The sequence below is a fragment of the Cinclus cinclus genome, chromosome Z (assembly GCF_963662255.1).
Source record: "Cinclus cinclus chromosome Z, bCinCin1.1, whole genome shotgun sequence".
Classification (NCBI taxonomy): domain Eukaryota; kingdom Metazoa; phylum Chordata; class Aves; order Passeriformes; family Cinclidae; genus Cinclus; species Cinclus cinclus.
In genome coordinates, this window is record NC_085084.1 from 52,584,280 (window position 1) to 52,601,695 (window position 17,416).

Here is a 17,416-nt window from a genome sequence, read left to right on the forward strand (position 1 = left end):
CCTCCCAATTCACGCTAATCATTGTGCTACTTAGAGAGAATGTGCGTGTGTGTGTATCTGTGTATCTGTAGACTGAAGGGTTAGTGCAGGATGTCATTTGGAGCCTGACAGTGGAGCAGTGCAGTTGACTCTTTGCTCTGCTATCCAATGACATCCAGTGGCTGAGAGTTTGAAGCTGATGGTTGGGTCTCCTTAGTGCTGCATGCACACCTGACAGGCAGCTGTTAAACTGAGCAAAGGCGAGCTTGGGGAGTCACAATCTATGCATAAATGATAGGGGTCTCTCTGCTGAAGGTGCGAAAGAAGCTCTGACCCTCTCCCCTGAATCCCCCCTTCCCAAATGAAATGCACAGTGCAGCTAGCTTCTTAACTACACTACACTCCTGCTACTGGCTGCCAAGAGGCTCAAAAAATCCACCTTCACTTTTCAGTCAGAAGAGGCAGAAGTGGATGTGAGAGACAGACACACACAGAGACACAGAGAGCGAAAGAGGGCAAGAGACTTGACTTTAAGAGACTTCTGCACTGACAACTCCATGCAGTTCGGAACAAGAACGGCAGCGACCGACTCTGGTTTCATGGGGACATGGCAGAACACTGACACTAACCTCTTATTCAGAATGTCCCAACAGGTACGTTACTTTTGTTTATTTTAAAACATGGAAATTTTGTGCTTTTCCTCCCCTCCCCTCCTTTTTCTCTTTCTTTCCATGTTTCATTTTTGTTTCATTCATCACTACATAGTTAGCCTCTGAACTGTCATAACTATGTCATTGGAATGTGCATGGTTACTTCATTTCTTCCCTAAGGGCTCCTTTTTAAAAGAACAAAAAAAAATATTAAAGCTTTAAGTAAAAGCAGAGCATTTGTTTTAAAGTTTCCAAATGGAGCTTTGCTCCTAGTAAGATTGTTTTTCTTTCTTTCTTTGCTTTTGTTTTGTTCCAGCCTTTTCCCCTTTGCTATCCCCCCGTCCCATAAATAAAAGTATCTGCTATCCCAGGAAAACTCTTTTTTCTTCCTGAGTGCATAAGCCCCCAAAATCAAACTGATACTAAATTTAGGGGGCCCCTCAGAACGGCATAATTGACTTCATGTGGCAGAACACAGTTTTATTCAGAGGGAAGGAGCGAGGAGCCGTCCTGCTGGAGCTGCTGCCAGCACGGAGCTGAGGGTCGTTAGAGGAGACAGTTTCAGTCCTCGGGTCTCTGCTCTCCTCTCCTCTCCTCTCCTCTCCGCTCCCTCTCCCCGCTTGCTCCCTCTCTCGCTCCCCCTCTCTCTGCGGAGCGGAGCCTTGGCGTCCTCCCCAGAGCTGCTCCTTCACCGGGGGCCGCGTTTAAGGCAGCTTGGTATGCCGGTTCTGACGGGAAAGCGAAAATGTTACTGCAAGGCCAGTTATAACTGATAATTAATCACAGGAGCCAGTGTCTCTGTACCATGCACTTGGTGATACGCGCCTCGTGTGTTACAGCAAATTTTGCACAATTGCTTCTTCTGAGTGAAGGGAAAGGCAAAAGGAAAAATAAATAAGGGGGGGGGGGGGGAGGGAGAGGAAAAATAAGAAAATAAAAAAGAGAGGGACAAACTTTCAGCTTGGATGGGGCTCAAACAGGGGAGGCAAGTTCAACCTGGAGGTTTTTAACAGGGTGACTCCCTACCAGGAGATGTTTTGCCTTTCTGAAAACTGGTTTCCAATTATAGTCTGACACTGATAGATAGATAATAATTGAAATATTATGTTAGCCAGAAGAGGAGTTAGTAAATTTGTGCAGTAATATTTGACTTTCTTTTAATGTTGGACATCAAATTGAATTAATTCATTTACCTGAAAGGCGTTGTACTGTAAGAAAAAAGAGGAAAAGTGAATAGGTTTTCTTAGTTTAAAGGAACAAAGTATGCCTGAATACTGATCATAAAACAATATTTTAATTTTAAGAAAACTTTAAAGCAAAAAAAAGCCAAAGCAGATAGTTATTAACCAAAAGCGGTTGTCTGTGGGTGACCATTTAAGCAGTATAGCTCAGGACAGGATGAAGGCATTTGAATAAGGAATATTTTGATATATCCTGTAGAGGGACCCTGATTACTGCTGATACAGTATGCTGGTATAGAATGTAATCAGCGTAAGGCAAATAAGTAACTCAGTTCAATTTCCCATTCTTGAAAGTAAAAAAAGTTCATTTCCTGGTAGAGATGCACATTTCAAAAACACTGCTTGGCACTGGGAAGTGTGAATTGCTACTGCACTGCTTACAAACATTATCAGCTCAATGCCTGTCTGTGGTACATAACATGTTTGGTTACACTGATATTAGGCAATGGCATGGAGAGCAGTTAATCTAATTACTTGCTGTATTCTTTTAGCAAGAAGTCAGGTTAAATTTTAGGGGTGGAGGAAAGGTTCTTTACATTTCAGCCACAGAAGAGTTAACATAACTAGATCCAGATAATAATCAATTGATAAATGATGATTGAACCACACAGATAGTGCTAGATTGCCTGTTTAGTATTAGATCTTTTCCAACAGATTTAGACTGTGTGGTCTCCGAAATACCAGAAAATGTTCAACACTGACAAAGAAAGGAAACAAAACTAAATAGAAGAGCACCAGAACATGTGTGCAAGGGGTTCAAATAATTTGAGACAACTAGCTTATTAAACCAAACCAAACATGTATGTACTCAAGATAGGCTATTTGGTTGCTATTTTTCTTTTTAAATAATATTTGAAATGTACTAATTCTTGAATATTAACTGGATGCTTTACCTCATTGAACATGAATGTCCACGTTGTACTCTGTATAGAAGGCAAGAAGTAATGTACTATATGACTAAATGTGTGGTGGATGCTGCATCAGTGTGAATTGGCATACATACACAGTAGCACTGAAAAGGTGGTAACATCGAACAGATTTATTCCTTAAAAGTCTGCTTTTGACACGTTTGCGTACTTGTTAATCTCCTTGTCATATTTTGTTTGTTTGTTTATAATGTGCTAAACATATCCAGTGCAAATATGCTTTCATCATGCTTTTAAGAGGAGGGTAAGTTATTTTTCTAAATGTATTTCTCTCCTCTTTAAAGATAACATTTTGTCTTTTATTTCTGATTTGTTGGGGCTGTTATAACTTGCTGGCTTGCACATAGAGTGTGCAAGTGCAGCTGCAAATTTGTGTCTATGTGCCATTGTTTCTTTATAAATGACTAAAATTTTGAATATTGTTTTCTGTTATTTATTTTCATTCATTTACTAGTTAATTATTTTCAATCTATCTTCTGGAAATGTAAGTATTTTTACAACTTTTCCTCTGCTTTAAGAAAAATTGTTTTCATGAGTAAAAATAACATGAATCTATGAAATGTACATAAGTTGCAAGCAAAGTTTGGCATGGTTTGAAAGAACTGTTTAGTGAAACTTTTCCAGCTATACACAGTAATGCTAGGGACATTCCTCTTTTAAATTTCTAAGTGTAATGCTGCTTTTCCACATATTTTTGTAAGCAAACAAACTCTGAGCCCCATCACTTTTCCTTGGAACTTTAACTTAATCTCAAGCAGATTTTTAGTGGAAAAAATTGAAGCATAGCAAGAAGATTTATTTAGAACAAAACAAAATATTTCAATCCCTCCCTCGTCTTACCTCTCAACTCTCACCGCACAGCAATTTGCATAATACAGAAGTGAATAACTTTCCCCAGAATAAAACAAAAATCAACTTAATTGTGATATGTGCTTTAGAAAAATTAGGGTTGATTGTACAAGTTATGGCTATTAATAGCAAATTGTTTTTTGACTATTTTGTTTCACAAATGGGAGCACAAAAAATGATGTCTCCACATTCCAGAGCAAATTTAGATTTTGGTGGGGTGAGAGGGGAAGAGGAATACTATCCTAAATTACCTGTGAGAAGTTTATGACATGGCCACTTGACTGCATTGTTTTGCCTGTGTACCTTTTGTCCATGTAAAAGTCTGTGATTTGCTTGAAAGGGGTCATCCTTTCTGTATACAGAAGAATGTCTGATAACCTCAAAGGGCGTAAATCTTAACTTTTAAAAAGGAGTGCTTCTTTGGGTCACTTTGATCAGTGACAGGTCGAGAATGAGCAGAAACCCTTGGCTTCTTTTCCATGCTCATCTGGTTAGGTCCAGGGCACGCACTGCCCATTCTAGTTCTGGCAAGGAGTTGTTAACAACAGAAAAGAAGGTCTGGATTTGATTGATAAAAAAAAAAAAGAAAAAAAGAGAAAAAAAAGGCAGGCTTTTGTGATTGTCTGCTTTCATAAATGTTTTGTGCATTTGTCAGAATAAGAAATGCCATTTTTCTTCATCCAGTTACCTTAAGGGCTGTGATGTTCTAAAATACTTAAAAGTCATTTCAGAAATGAGACTGTAAAGAAATTGCTGTAACCCACAGTGACACAAAATGCCAGAGCCATCCACCTTTTTGTTGAGAAAGAAGTATATGTTTAATCCATTTCAGATAAAAAGGTAATAGTCTTTCCAGAAGCTATTTTCAACATGAGAGTGAAAAAGCAGTATACAGAATTATAAATGGATCTGTGCATCATTATATAGTAATTTAGGATTCACTCAATGATGTAACAAAATTAACAACATAATTTCATTGTGTAACTGTATCTTATTAAAGAACAACTGTCTGACATTCTCTTACAGTTGCTTTATTTAACTTCATGCAAATATTATTAGTAGTGACATTTCTCTATTGTACATTAGATTCTCTCATTAGCATGATGTGTTAGTTATCACCAGAGAAATCACTTCTAGATAGGTGAGCGAGAAGCCAAGAAAACGAAAAATTAAATCAATGATGTATATTAATATAGACGCATCTGTTCACAAGAGATATGGTACAGTAAATTAAACTTTTTTCCCTTGCATAAATGCATGCTTTTTCCAAGGAAAACTAAATAATACTTATAATATGTGGAGTATGCGTTTATATTACTGGAAGTATTATATTGCATACAATGTGCACTGCCTGTTTTGAGCTGTACTTGTATTCCTGCATCTGATAGTTCCTAGCATTGACGTCGACATAGACACATAAACTGTTTATTGAACCTGTATTTAAAAATAGGAGACTAGTATAATGCCTAATGGATTGAAGGTGAAAGCTTTTTAAATGTTTCTGGGTTGCTGGTCATAGAGATTGTATGCAATTTTAACATTTATTAAGTAATTAACTGTTTTACTATAGCATATAACTGTGTATGTGAAAAGAGTTCAAACTTAATTTGACAACAGGCTGTAGTACCATGCATTGATTTACTATGAACATTTTGAGAGGAAGATTGGCATTGGTAAAATGCATTTCATTGTTTAAAGTAGTTAACAACCACCTTTGTAAGTAAGCATCAGCAAATATAATCATCTTATAATTATATATATTTATCACACTGTTTTAAAGATGAGCTGAACCCTGGTGTGGTTTTCTCTTTTTTTTATGCTATTCCTTATTAAGTTTGTGTGCTAATATGAATTTAGAAACTTTATTGGTTACATTGTCTTATTTCTGACACTTGCTTTAATTTTGTTGGGTATTTTGGTAAAGCATGGTTTAAATGTGTACTTTTGTTTTTATCAAATCGCAAATATGTGCCCCAAGAATTTTTGCTGTTTCCAATGTACCTCAGAATAGAAGCATTGGGAAATATTGTACCTGTCAAAAATGCAGGATGCTTTGTGTGGCATATACAACTATACATACAAGTACATGCAATGATAGATACATGGCTATGTGCATGATATATGATTAGAAGTAGAAAGATCCATCTCAATAGCTTCTCTCACTGTGTTTAGTATTTAAAGGAGAAATAAAATACAGCATATTGTTTCCACTTCCTTTCTATACATACTAATCTTGCACATATACACGTACAGTGTTTGAACATATTTGAGACATTCTGTATCTCTTGATGATGTGCTAACACTGTCAGAGCTTTGAAATATGTAAGCACAACACTGTAAAATCTGCATGAATCATTGAAACATATTAAATCACATGCTTAAATATATATTGTGCAATAAGTAATAGTGTTTAACACTTTAAAATGCACAGTTTTATATTTTTATTTGTATTTAAGTAGTTGCTTATTAATGTATATATTTATAGGGATTTGATTAATGTAGTGATGGAACAGATTTGGTATAGAACAGCAGCAGAGTCTCCTGCTCTTATGTCAGGGTTAAGAGCCAAGGCAAATCTTCCCTAACTAATTAGATGCTGAGTAAGGCATCTTAGTGGAGTTGGGGCAAAAGTGAATGGGTCACAGCTGAGGCAAGATTGCAAGGACTGTAGTGATAGTGAAAGCATTCGCATTTGCCAGGTCATTGTGACACTGTGCTGATTGCAAAGGAACACCCTGTTCACTGATACAGAACTGCCGTCATAAAGTAGAATCAGAAAAAAAAGCTTTAAAGAGCATTTACTTCTTGCTAGAAATGCTCAAAACATATGCCGTGTACAGCTTCCTTCGCCCAGTTATTTTTCTTGAACAACAGTGCTTGTGCTATTGTAAAAGGATTTGCCTTGCAGACTAATGTTTCTTCACAGTTTAGAAGAATTTCCAAACTTGGGGCTCCTAGTATACCCAGGAGGTGATGAATCATTCTGGCTCAAGAAAGAGAAGGCTGAAACAGAGAAGAGGGAGAAAGGGAGAATTCCACTGTTACTGTGTCAATCATTTAGTTTGGAAAGAGAATCAGTAATGCAGTTTTTTTGCTGTAATTTGGAGAGTGTAAAAATTTCAACGTCTAGATAAACTGTAATCAAAGGGATTTTTGCCCAGCTGATCTGTAGAAAAGTGTAATCTTAAAAAGCATTTTTATAGAATGAATTTCTGTGTGTTTATGTACTGCTTTTCAATGAGGTAAAACACATTCTTTAGTTTAACATCAGTCTGTCTAAAAAATGTCCAAAATAAGAGACTCTATATCAGCCAATGGACAGGAATCTGTTGCTTTACTATTCAACCCACTCATTATTGTAAAACCCTAATGCCTCCTTTCCTTTATTGGCTGCTTTCTAAATTATTTTTATTCACCAACAGAGAAAACAGTGGCACTTGTATGGCTGTGTCATACAATGTTTTGTCATAGAAAGGCCATCTCTTTTGGAGGGCGGAGGGGTGAGCATCTCAGAATTGCTTTGATCAGTGTGAACTTGCCAACAGTGCACCGTTGATGCTATTCTGACTCTCTCGGGAAGCCATTGAATCCCCATCCTCTACTGGTGATGCGTATCTGTGCACTTGTGCAAAGGAAAGGAGAGTGTCATCTGCCACTTAGAGAACATGGGAGTTCAGAAAAGGAAATGTCACAATTACGATCCTGCTGTTCCCTCCATTGCACCACACAGAACTCAGCAATCTTCTCTTACAAAGTGAATAATAAGTGGTACTCTAAGAAGTTTTATGGAAAATGAGAAAATTTATTCTGAGCTTGTCATTGAAGTTGGAATGTACTGTCACTGGCAGGTAAACTTACAGCGATATTTGAGGTGGTGTTTATCTGAAAATGGACCACAAGCACAAATAAACCAGTAGCAATCAGTGCTGCAGTCTGCCTACCTGTGGGTTTTGGAATATTTCCCTTATAAAAGAAATCGAGTGACATGGCAAATGCCTGTCTATTTCTTGTTATACCTACTGCAATTAATGTTGAAAACAGAGCTTTAATTGTTCTTCTTTTTCTCAGTAATTTTTAGCAACTCAGGGAACAGCAAGACATATCTAATGAACACAATTTTTTTATTTGTGGTATTTATTTTCAAACTTTTTTCACCAGAATTCCAGGAAGACAGATAGATTACCTGAATCTCTGCATGTGCATTTTCTCCATGCATTCCTTAGTGTATTTCTTAAAGATTGGTATCTTTAAAATACAATACTAGTAGCTTTGAACAGTTTAGTTTTTTTCATCTGAACAATTCAACATTTGATGTACTAGTAACAGGAATACAGAATATAAAGGATCACATCCTCACTATGATCCAAGCATGTGTTTTCCATTCATGTCATTGGAGGTTCTGTCATGTATCAAGGACAACATATAGTTTAGGTACAGAATCACAGATAGCAGTGTGCTAGCCTTCAGAATGAGCTGAAAACAGGAGCTCAATTCTATATGCCTTCTGTACATGTGTAACTTTTATGAAGCTAAATGTGCTGGTATTTTGCAGCACAAGAGTCTCTGGTGGTAGAGAAAGTTGCTCTTGTGTATTTTAATCTCCTCTATTGCTTAGACACCAAGGAGAGGAACATAATTTAAAAAAATTAAAATAGCTATTGCACTTTTTAAAGAAAATCTAAACCTGTCTTCTTGGTTTATTAAAGTTCAGAAATTAAACAAGGTTCTCTGTTAAAGTCAGGTCAGGTGTGAGCTTTTAGACATTATGGACCTCTGTATGGCTTTATGTCTCTGTAACTGGAAGTTCAATTTTTTGGATGTTTCCTTGGAAGTTACCAATGCAAAATTATGGCTTCTCTCTGTTTGTCTCTGAACTTTTGAATTTTTTCAACCAGAAATCACTGAATTAAATTTGGGCAGGATAATTCAACATGAAACAAAAATTGGAGGAGAAATGTTTACAGGACTCTTTGCTAACTGGAATTGCCAACTTTTCGAAAGAAAAAGTAAAAACATAACAGGATAAAGGGTGATTTAATCAATAAAATAGCATTTTGAAAGGAATTGTTCTAGTTTACGTAAAAATTTGGCTTCCCAAACTGTTCTTTATTATCTGTTTTCTTATTAGAAATATATATGTATAAAAACAAACCAGAAGATGTTGTCAGATCTTTTTCTGCAAATTGATTTTCTTTTAGCATATTCATTGCCCTTAGCCTGCATAGAATACAAAACCTTGTGTACTGTACTGCAGTTTTATTGCTGCTTTCAGAGGGATGTCTTGTGAGATGTTACGGCTCCTGCGGAAGTACAACGGCAAAATGTCATTTTATGATAGATCATTATTGATACCCTTTATTTATTTATGTCTTTCCTCATTTTTCTTTCCCTGCAGTTTTTCTCTGTATATATATCTGAATATATAGTAAAAGAAAAACTCTTCTTGGTAGCAATTGAATAATTAAAGCAATCTTGGTTTTAAGCATCTATAGGAAAATATAAGGGGCAGAGAGGAGAAGCACCACTTCCAAGGATGGCTTAATGTAAATGTTGACATGGAGAGTTCAGTGTTTTTCTATTTTAGTTTGTCTGTGTGCAAGAAACATGACAAAAATGTATGACGTACTGGATTTTCACATGGAAGGTGGTGCAAAGCATCTCAATTTGATCTCTGCTTTGTTCAATTTCTTAACCAAGGCATTGCTAATATCTGGAAAACAAAAACAAACCTTCATTGCATTTGTATCCTAGTATATCAAATATATTTTTGACAAAGAAAATATCAAGAAAAATGGAAAAATTAAACTCATGGGATACTTGAATACTATTTTCTTCCACACAGACTTAGTAGTCAAAAATAAATCAGTCTGGACTTCAGTGACTTGTTAAAAAGCAAACTAAGTTGTTCAAATTAAACACACAAACCTGTATCACTGTGTTCAGACTTAGTTCTTAATTGAAAATGTGCCCTTTTTTTCTTTCTTGCAGGAATTCTCTAAAAAATTTTATGGCAATCTGTAAAGTGGAATTCATAGGAACACAGTCTCCTTGGAAGTGGTAGCAGCAGTTTTTCTGAGTGGATGTGTTTTCACACTTCGTATCATAACTTTTAGTAGCTGTTTGTTCCCTGAACAGTTTACTTTTTAAAATACATAAATTTGATAAGAACATCTGAAATAGATGTCTTGGGGAGGAGGAAGGTAAAAACTAATGAAGAGTATGCAAGGAAAAAATAATTGCTTCCAGCTGGATTTATATAATAAAGCTACTATTAAAATGAGGAGTTCCATTAGCAAGACTTTAATTATGTATTTTTTTACATTTCTAAATAAACAGTATAGTCTTTAACAAAATAACATTTAAATTACTAAAGTGTGACAGCTTTCGCAGTAGCCAGGGAAAAAATATTAAGAAGTACCAACTCATCTACCCTGCCTTAATGCCCCACAGCAGTTGACATTGCTGGAATGCCTCCTGCAGCTGGTGGCATATGACTGTCATTTGCAGGCAGGATATACAGAGAGTTTACACAATGGAGGCATTCATGAAAGTGTTCCTCATCTGGGACTCCTGCAAGCTCTCATTTTATTGACCCTGTCAGAATTTAACTGGTAGGCTGTCAAATTATGTGTTGCTTTATCTAATATTAGTTTTTCTTTTAAATTAGAATGCACAGAAGAAAGGGTTGTGGAAAGCAGGTATGAAAAGCAATAAACAACTTTGGCTTACTGTTTCTAAAACAGTAAAAATATAGTAACTGTGAAAAAACTTCATCATTTGTTCTGAAGACTGTAGGGATTTTGTATTTTGTTCATGATTAAGTAATGCTGCTTATTTATACGTTTGTTTTAGGGTTTGTAGTAGGGTGGGGTTTTTTTTTTACCATTAAAAGCCTTAAACAGAAATCTGTTTTCTGAATTACTGTGTTCCTCAATCGTAACTCAAACATTGGTGTACAAACAGTTTTATGAATCAGCTCACTCTAATTGCTCGTGGTCTTAAAAATGCCAGGAAAACTGCTCTTTTTACAAACTTCTCCAGAAAGAGATTTATTCATATGCTTTGCTGCATCTTCTTGCAGAATGACATGAAGAAATGCCCAGTGAGAACTGCCGATTAGCACTTTTGATTGCATTCTGCAAACAATGTAATAATCTGAAAGTTGATTGATGATTTTAAATGTTATTTATATCACAGATTGGCTGCTTATTAATTCAGTGGTGTTGAGACATGACCTCTCCAAAGCCATAATTTGCATAAAAAAAATAGAATTTATGCACAGCTTCATTGATATCTGGGAGAGAACTAGTTACAGCAGCAGACAGCACACCAAAACATTGGCTTCATGCAGATGGAGCATACTGCAAAGGAAGTACCTTACGCAGTGAGTTACTCATTTTAATAGATCCTCCTATCCACTAGTCCATTGTTAATGCAGTGTTGAAGTTCAGTTCAGGGTGGAGAGGGGAACAGAGAGAAAGGGAATGAGAGTGAATGGTCAGATTAAAGGAAAATAAATTTTAACCTGAGGTCTATCAATGACTTCCTTTCTGCTAGGGAAAAAACCCTCAACTCGCCCTATATTTTTTTCAGGTATAGAAAATAAGGGACATCTGTCTGACATGTAATCTCATTATCATAGATTTTACTTACTACATTTTTAGAATAACTGTTCTATTGATAAAAAAGTTGGATTTCTACTGTAATAGTGATAGCTGAATAGTAAACATTGTTTTATATTGTAAAATGTGAATGACTGGCTGTGTTTGTTTTCAGTGTATAATAACCATCTTATTCATACCATAATTTCCACCTCCTATAAAACAAAATAATCCTGTAACCAAAGACAAAATCATCTAAATAGAATGTCATTTTACTATTTTGAAAGACCTCTTAAAATAATGCTCTTGGATGTACTGATTTTTCTCTGGAGGGATAAATAAGGAAGAAAAGACAACTGAAACATTTAAATTTAGTTGAAAATGGGGGGTGGGGGGGTTAACCTTTTGAGGCAGCATTCTGAAGGCATTATCTCCCCTAAATATTAAAAAAAATTATATAAGCTGAAATATTAAATTAGTATTTAACTATCCACAGATAATTTATTTACAAGAATTGACAAATATATCGTCTCTCATAGATGAATTTTTATTTTAAAGAAAATGCTACTTCTCCAGTTTTGGCATAGCAAATATCATAAAGTGCTATTTTTTTTTTCTTTAAAAATTGAGAGAAAATAAAGCTTGTACCTACTAGTGTATCTATTTGTTAATGAGGGTAGTTTCATTAGTGGCTTCCCAATCTGATTGCCTAAGGAGTGATGTAAAAGCTGCAGTTTAGAACATGGGCAAGAACATGGAAAATATTCAGACAATAATAAACATGCTTAGTACTTTTTCTACATCATCAGATCTATCTGAAAGTTTATTTAAAATAATCTTTATCTATTTTATTGTGGTGAAAGCTTCATTGAGTTAGTCACCCTGTCAGTACAATATTACAAGTGAAATGACAGGTATCTCAAATTTTCTGCTTATACAAAGGTTTTCTGTGGAAAACCAATTTTTACAACACTAGAAAATTATAATTTTAAGTGGCTAGCCCATTTCTCATTGAAATCAATACAAATATAGTCTATAATCACAGAATTGTTGTGAGGGCTTTTCTCACACTCTCCTCAGGAAAACGTAATTCATATTTTGCTTCTTGTGATGGAGCATGTTAAATATTAAATGAACAAATAATTGTAGAAGTAAAATTTGGGGAAAGGATTAAAGCATTGTTCTCTAGTTTCAAATAATATATTGTTTGAAAAAGCATGACCTTTAAAGTCTATGTTCTTCAAAATTGTATTTATACACTTATGAGACACTGTGTGGTATATGCTACTTAAAAAAATCCTCTGATAACTCAGTGCTAAGTAACTCTGATAATTCATGCATTTTTAAACTTTAAAATTCAAATTTAATCTTGCATAAAAATGTTTGGTTCCTTAATCTATTTCTTAATTTATGAAATCCTTTTCATAAAGGCAGTGGAAAAAATTATTTAACTCATAGCATAGAGAGCAATTATGTTAAAAAGGAAAACATCACAAACCCCCAGAACAAAATTAACCCAAATTTAAACATCTGTAGTTGATATTTATGTATCTTTAGCATGAAAGTTCTTAGACATGAAATTATGTCTTTCTCCACATTCTTACTTATTTAATTTATATTTATTGTTTTGTTTTAATGTTGAGGATAAAAAGTCAGGTGTGAAGATGCTAAAGGAATTCCATCCATAAGCAGTTTTATAAAGAGGAAGTTTAAATTTGGTTTTCTACAAACAGACCCAAATAAATCATGTTTCCCATGATTTCTAAATTTACATTTTTAATGTCCTTTTTAAATGTTACCAGACTGAAATAAACTCTTCTAACATGTACATGAAATCACTAAATTTGTAAAGGCATAAAGTAACACTGTAAACAGGAGACTGGTTTTAAATGACTGGGGTTTTTTTGTTGTTGTTTTTTTTATTTGTTTGTTTTTTGTGAGCCTGTCCTTTTTCTACCACATCCCTATCCCTTCCAATATTCAGCAGTGGTCAGGTGTGGCATTTTGCTTCTATCCACTGTCTTGCATGTGCATGTTTATACACCCAGAAACTGTAAAAAGAAAACTGATGAAATGTGGCTTCAGGGAAAAGTAGGGAGTTGGTGGGCACAGATACCAGCTGGAGCTTGACGCATGTGTTCTCTTCTGTGCCACTGTTTTGTTGTTGATGTGGGAATGTAGCTAAACAGTGGCTACAGATGCTCCACTAAATAAGGATCCACATAAATTCCAGCTGTGAACTTGTGATTCATCCTTCCCTGCACAAAAGATATGTTTCCATATGTCCCATTATGTTCCATATTTGATTTTTATCACACACTGTGTGCCAGTCTTAAGCTCATCTGCATGTTTTTTGTGAATTCTGTAACCCTTTCTTTCTTTCTCCTTTGAATTAATTATAACACACTCTAGGCTCCATGCAAAAAAAAAATCCACATTACAATCATACAGTATTCTCATAAATAACTTTTTAATGAATAAAGTATGTAAATAATGTACCCATGTAACCATCGTAACACTGAGACTGGACATATCTAAAAAAAATAATATTTTCCACTTGGAAGTCCTTGAAAAGATTAGAGTCCTAAATAATTTAATCTTAAAAATTACCTGTATCTTACTTTATCTACTATGAATGAATTTTTCTGATATTATACGTAATAATTACAGGTAGCTAATGTACATAACCTCTGTATATTTTTAAGCATGTAGTTGATACATAAGGAATTTCGTGTTGAATTACGAGTAATATCAATTGTTAACTGTTTATGCTCTCTGAGACTCACTGAAAAGAATGGCAAAACCATCAGTGGTTCCATGGTGCCAAATAAAAGATGTCAATTTATAATTTTTTAAAAATATTGCTCTTATTCATTATATTCTTCAGATTGGAATTCAGGGTGCTTTTTCTTCTGCTATGTATTGTAGATATGGAAAATGGCTTCTAGATATTTAGGTATCCAGGCCTCAAGACCATAGAAATTCCTATAACTTAAAATACTAAAAGACAAAGTAAGTATTTGAAAATGCTAGCTGAATTGCAATGTAGGCTTTTGCATCAACTTATTGTAATACTGTTAGGAGAAACATAGTCCCAGAATTCTAAATGGACTGAAATATGGCTGCTAGTTACCTCTGTAAGAAATAGTGCAGTGAGAGCTTTGCGCTAAGTTTTACTTCTGATAGTCATTAACTACCATGAAACCACTCAAAATGTGAGGCAGATGTTAGCATTATTTGCTAGGTAGATGTGGTGTAGAAAGTCATTGTCTTTGTGAAGATAAAACCTCTGTGGTTGCTGTAATTATTAAAGTCATTATTAAAGCACTTAAATTTGGTCATTGGTTTCTCTCAAGTTGTTGAAGCCAATGCTTTTAGCTTCAGGAAAAAATTTAAAATTACATATCTGGAACTGGATTAAATGCTCTCTATCTTCGGAAATGAAGTTACTGTGCAGATTTTTCAGTGGTGCTGTAATTTCCATACAGTATACAGTCAACTGGTGTACACTCACTCACATAGGTAGTTGCAATTCTGTAGACTGAAGAAAAGTGTTGTAGGAGTACAGTTTTCTGAAACAACATATATGAAAGCAAATACTGGCATGTGCTATAAGAAAGCATTGTTTAGTGGTGTGCAGAATTTGATGTCCAATGCCTTTTTTGTCTACTGTGTTCAGGGAAAGATAAGTTCTGTTCACAATTGAAAATCTCCAGGCAAGTCAGGTATCAACATTATACCAACATTTTTGAAAGGAATGGGTAGTTAACTGGTTTGTATTTTAAATTGAATGTGTTTGTGTTATAGATTCAATAGCAATGAAAGGGAGAATATCTAGATAAAATGATGAGCAAGTGGCGTCTGTTCTTGGCCATGTCTGAGGTACCACTGAGTTGAAACACTGGTCATTGTGAAATTCCAGTCAAAATGCGGATAAGTTTGGTGTAAACATAATAAAGTGTTGCTGTGTTTCCAGAACTGTAAAGAACACTTCAACTGACAAAGAGGCTGGAGACTATCAGGTTTTTTTAGAACTAGTTTAGGTATTTCCAACTAAGGGAGTGGTGCTGCTTGTAACAAAGCATCTGCAAAGTGTGTTGTGTGACGTTGATATTCTGTGTTCAAGAAGTTTGATGTCAACACAGCTGTGACTTACCACTTCTAGCAACCTTCGCAATTGGGAATTAGATAAAATACTTTCGATTTGGGCATGAGGTTGGGTGAGAGTACTGGGATGGGAATATAATTTCAGATGCTATTAATTTTCATAGAATAACATTTGTGTGCTTTGTCTTGCCAGATACTCTGCAATGCTTTTCCTCATTTCATGTGCCAGGCTGGTTTTATATTATCATTTCCTTCTCTGCTGTGTTTATCTTTTCTGAAAATGGTGAATGTAAGCTATTACTGACTGGGTGGGTGGCACACATTTTCACAGTAACTTTTAAAACACAGAGCAAGCATTTTATTTGGGTTTTAAAAACCACTGAGAGAACTTAATGCAGCTGCTTTCATGGCATCAAAGTGAAACATGTAAAAATCTCACTTTCTATTCTAAATAACCTAAGGGCTGTTGAGTCAGATATTTCTGGGTTGACGTGTTTTGCACAGGAGTGACAGTGGCATTGAGTATGTATAGTAAATCCTAGTGTTCCTCTAAATCTCTTCACTCTTTCATGAGCTTCACAGGGTACTCATCCTTAACAAAATGTCAAGTTAAAACATGTCACTTTGCCATAGTTGAAATTACTTACTTGTTTTTAATCAAAAAGCAACTCTTAATGGGCTGTTTTACTGTAGGCAGTAAGGAAAGGAGCTTTCCAGTTTAGCAGCAAGTAGTTTCTCTGACCCATTATTTGCTGTCATTTCTACTTCTCGTCCAGCAATGTGAAGGAGGTTACATGATTAAAATCTGAGCTGAATCAGGATGCTGGCACTGCATATCCTACATTAAAAAAAAAAATATTTTTAGGGAAAGCTAAGGCTTTTTAACCCATGTCTTTCTATGCTATTTAGGAGTAGTCCTGACTTCCCTAGGAACTTTACTGTAACTGTGATATCTGTTGACAGCAGATACTTCTGATACTGCTGATAGTAAAGGTGATTTGTGGTACAATGCCTCTTTGATTTTAGCTTTCCCAAACTGAGGATGAATCTAAGATTAGAGGTGCCATATATTCAACATAATCCTTGGATCATATCCTGTGAAATAGAAGGCTTTCTTAACCTGTGTTAGTCAGATGCTCAAGCTGTACAGATTCAGTGAATTTAGTTCATATTCATTTAAGACTGAAATAGCTATTCAGTTTCTAGGCTAGCTAATAAACCTCCTCTTAACTATGCTGTACATATCGCAGATGGTGCTTGACAGACTAGTCAGTGTCTCAAAGGTCACCACAATACTATTAGCTAGATCACTATGCCCTTTGTTTCTCGAGGATGCTTCTGCTACAGTACTTGTTTCTTGAAAAAATGATAGGAGTAAACTTTGGGGTTTGCTCTAAAAGGAAGCCTTAACCACTTCTCTCCTCACCAACAAGTGCTTCAAATGTGGAGTTGTTTGTTATCAGTGAAGTCTTCTGAAGTTTAGCATTCTGCTAATACAGGTATGATTGGTGGTCTAGTTCTGTTCTTTGCTGTTCTTTTGTGTGAAGATGCAACACCGAGAATGACTGATATTTTAAATTTTTTGGTCATAATTGCCATTAGATCTCTCACTGTGCTTTGAGGTCTTATTTCAGCACCTGACAAAGAGGAACACTTAAAGCCTTCTAGAAATTCTGGTGTCCAAAGTCGTATGTGTTCATTCAGCATAGTTTGAAAACACTGAAACGACTAAAGGTGTTTTAAAAGCAAATAGGAAAAACTGAGGCTTTAAACACCATTGTTGTTGCTTTATTGAAATATTTACAGCCATAGTCATAAAAATCAGCACACCTTTGTCATAGGTGCTTACAGTGAGAAATCTCATTTCTGCTTTGGGTAATACATGTTTATGAATGTATTTTACAGCAAAAAGTGCATTGCTTCTGCCTTGTAACTAAAAGTCTGCATTTGTGTGTTATATTACTGAAGTAATATTTCTTTACAAGGCCAGGCTCAGATTTGGAGAGATAACTTGCAAATTGCAAAGCTCCTTTTTTTAAATCTGAGACAACGGCACTTCCTGA

The 17,416-nt window shown here is 35.3% G+C and overlaps 1 protein-coding gene across 1 annotated transcript in view; it reads left to right on the forward strand.

Moving 5' to 3' along the window:
* The first annotated feature begins 434 nt into the window (after positions 1-434).
* The window catches only part of BNC2 (basonuclin zinc finger protein 2), a 229,122-nt gene continuing 212,140 nt past the window's right edge, over positions 435-17,416 (forward strand). Inside the window, exon 1 of the mRNA XM_062513347.1 lies at positions 435-632. Within this exon, the coding sequence (XP_062369331.1) occupies positions 537-632 (96 nt within the window). The 5' untranslated portion in view covers positions 435-536. The remainder of the gene's footprint in view (positions 633-17,416) is intronic.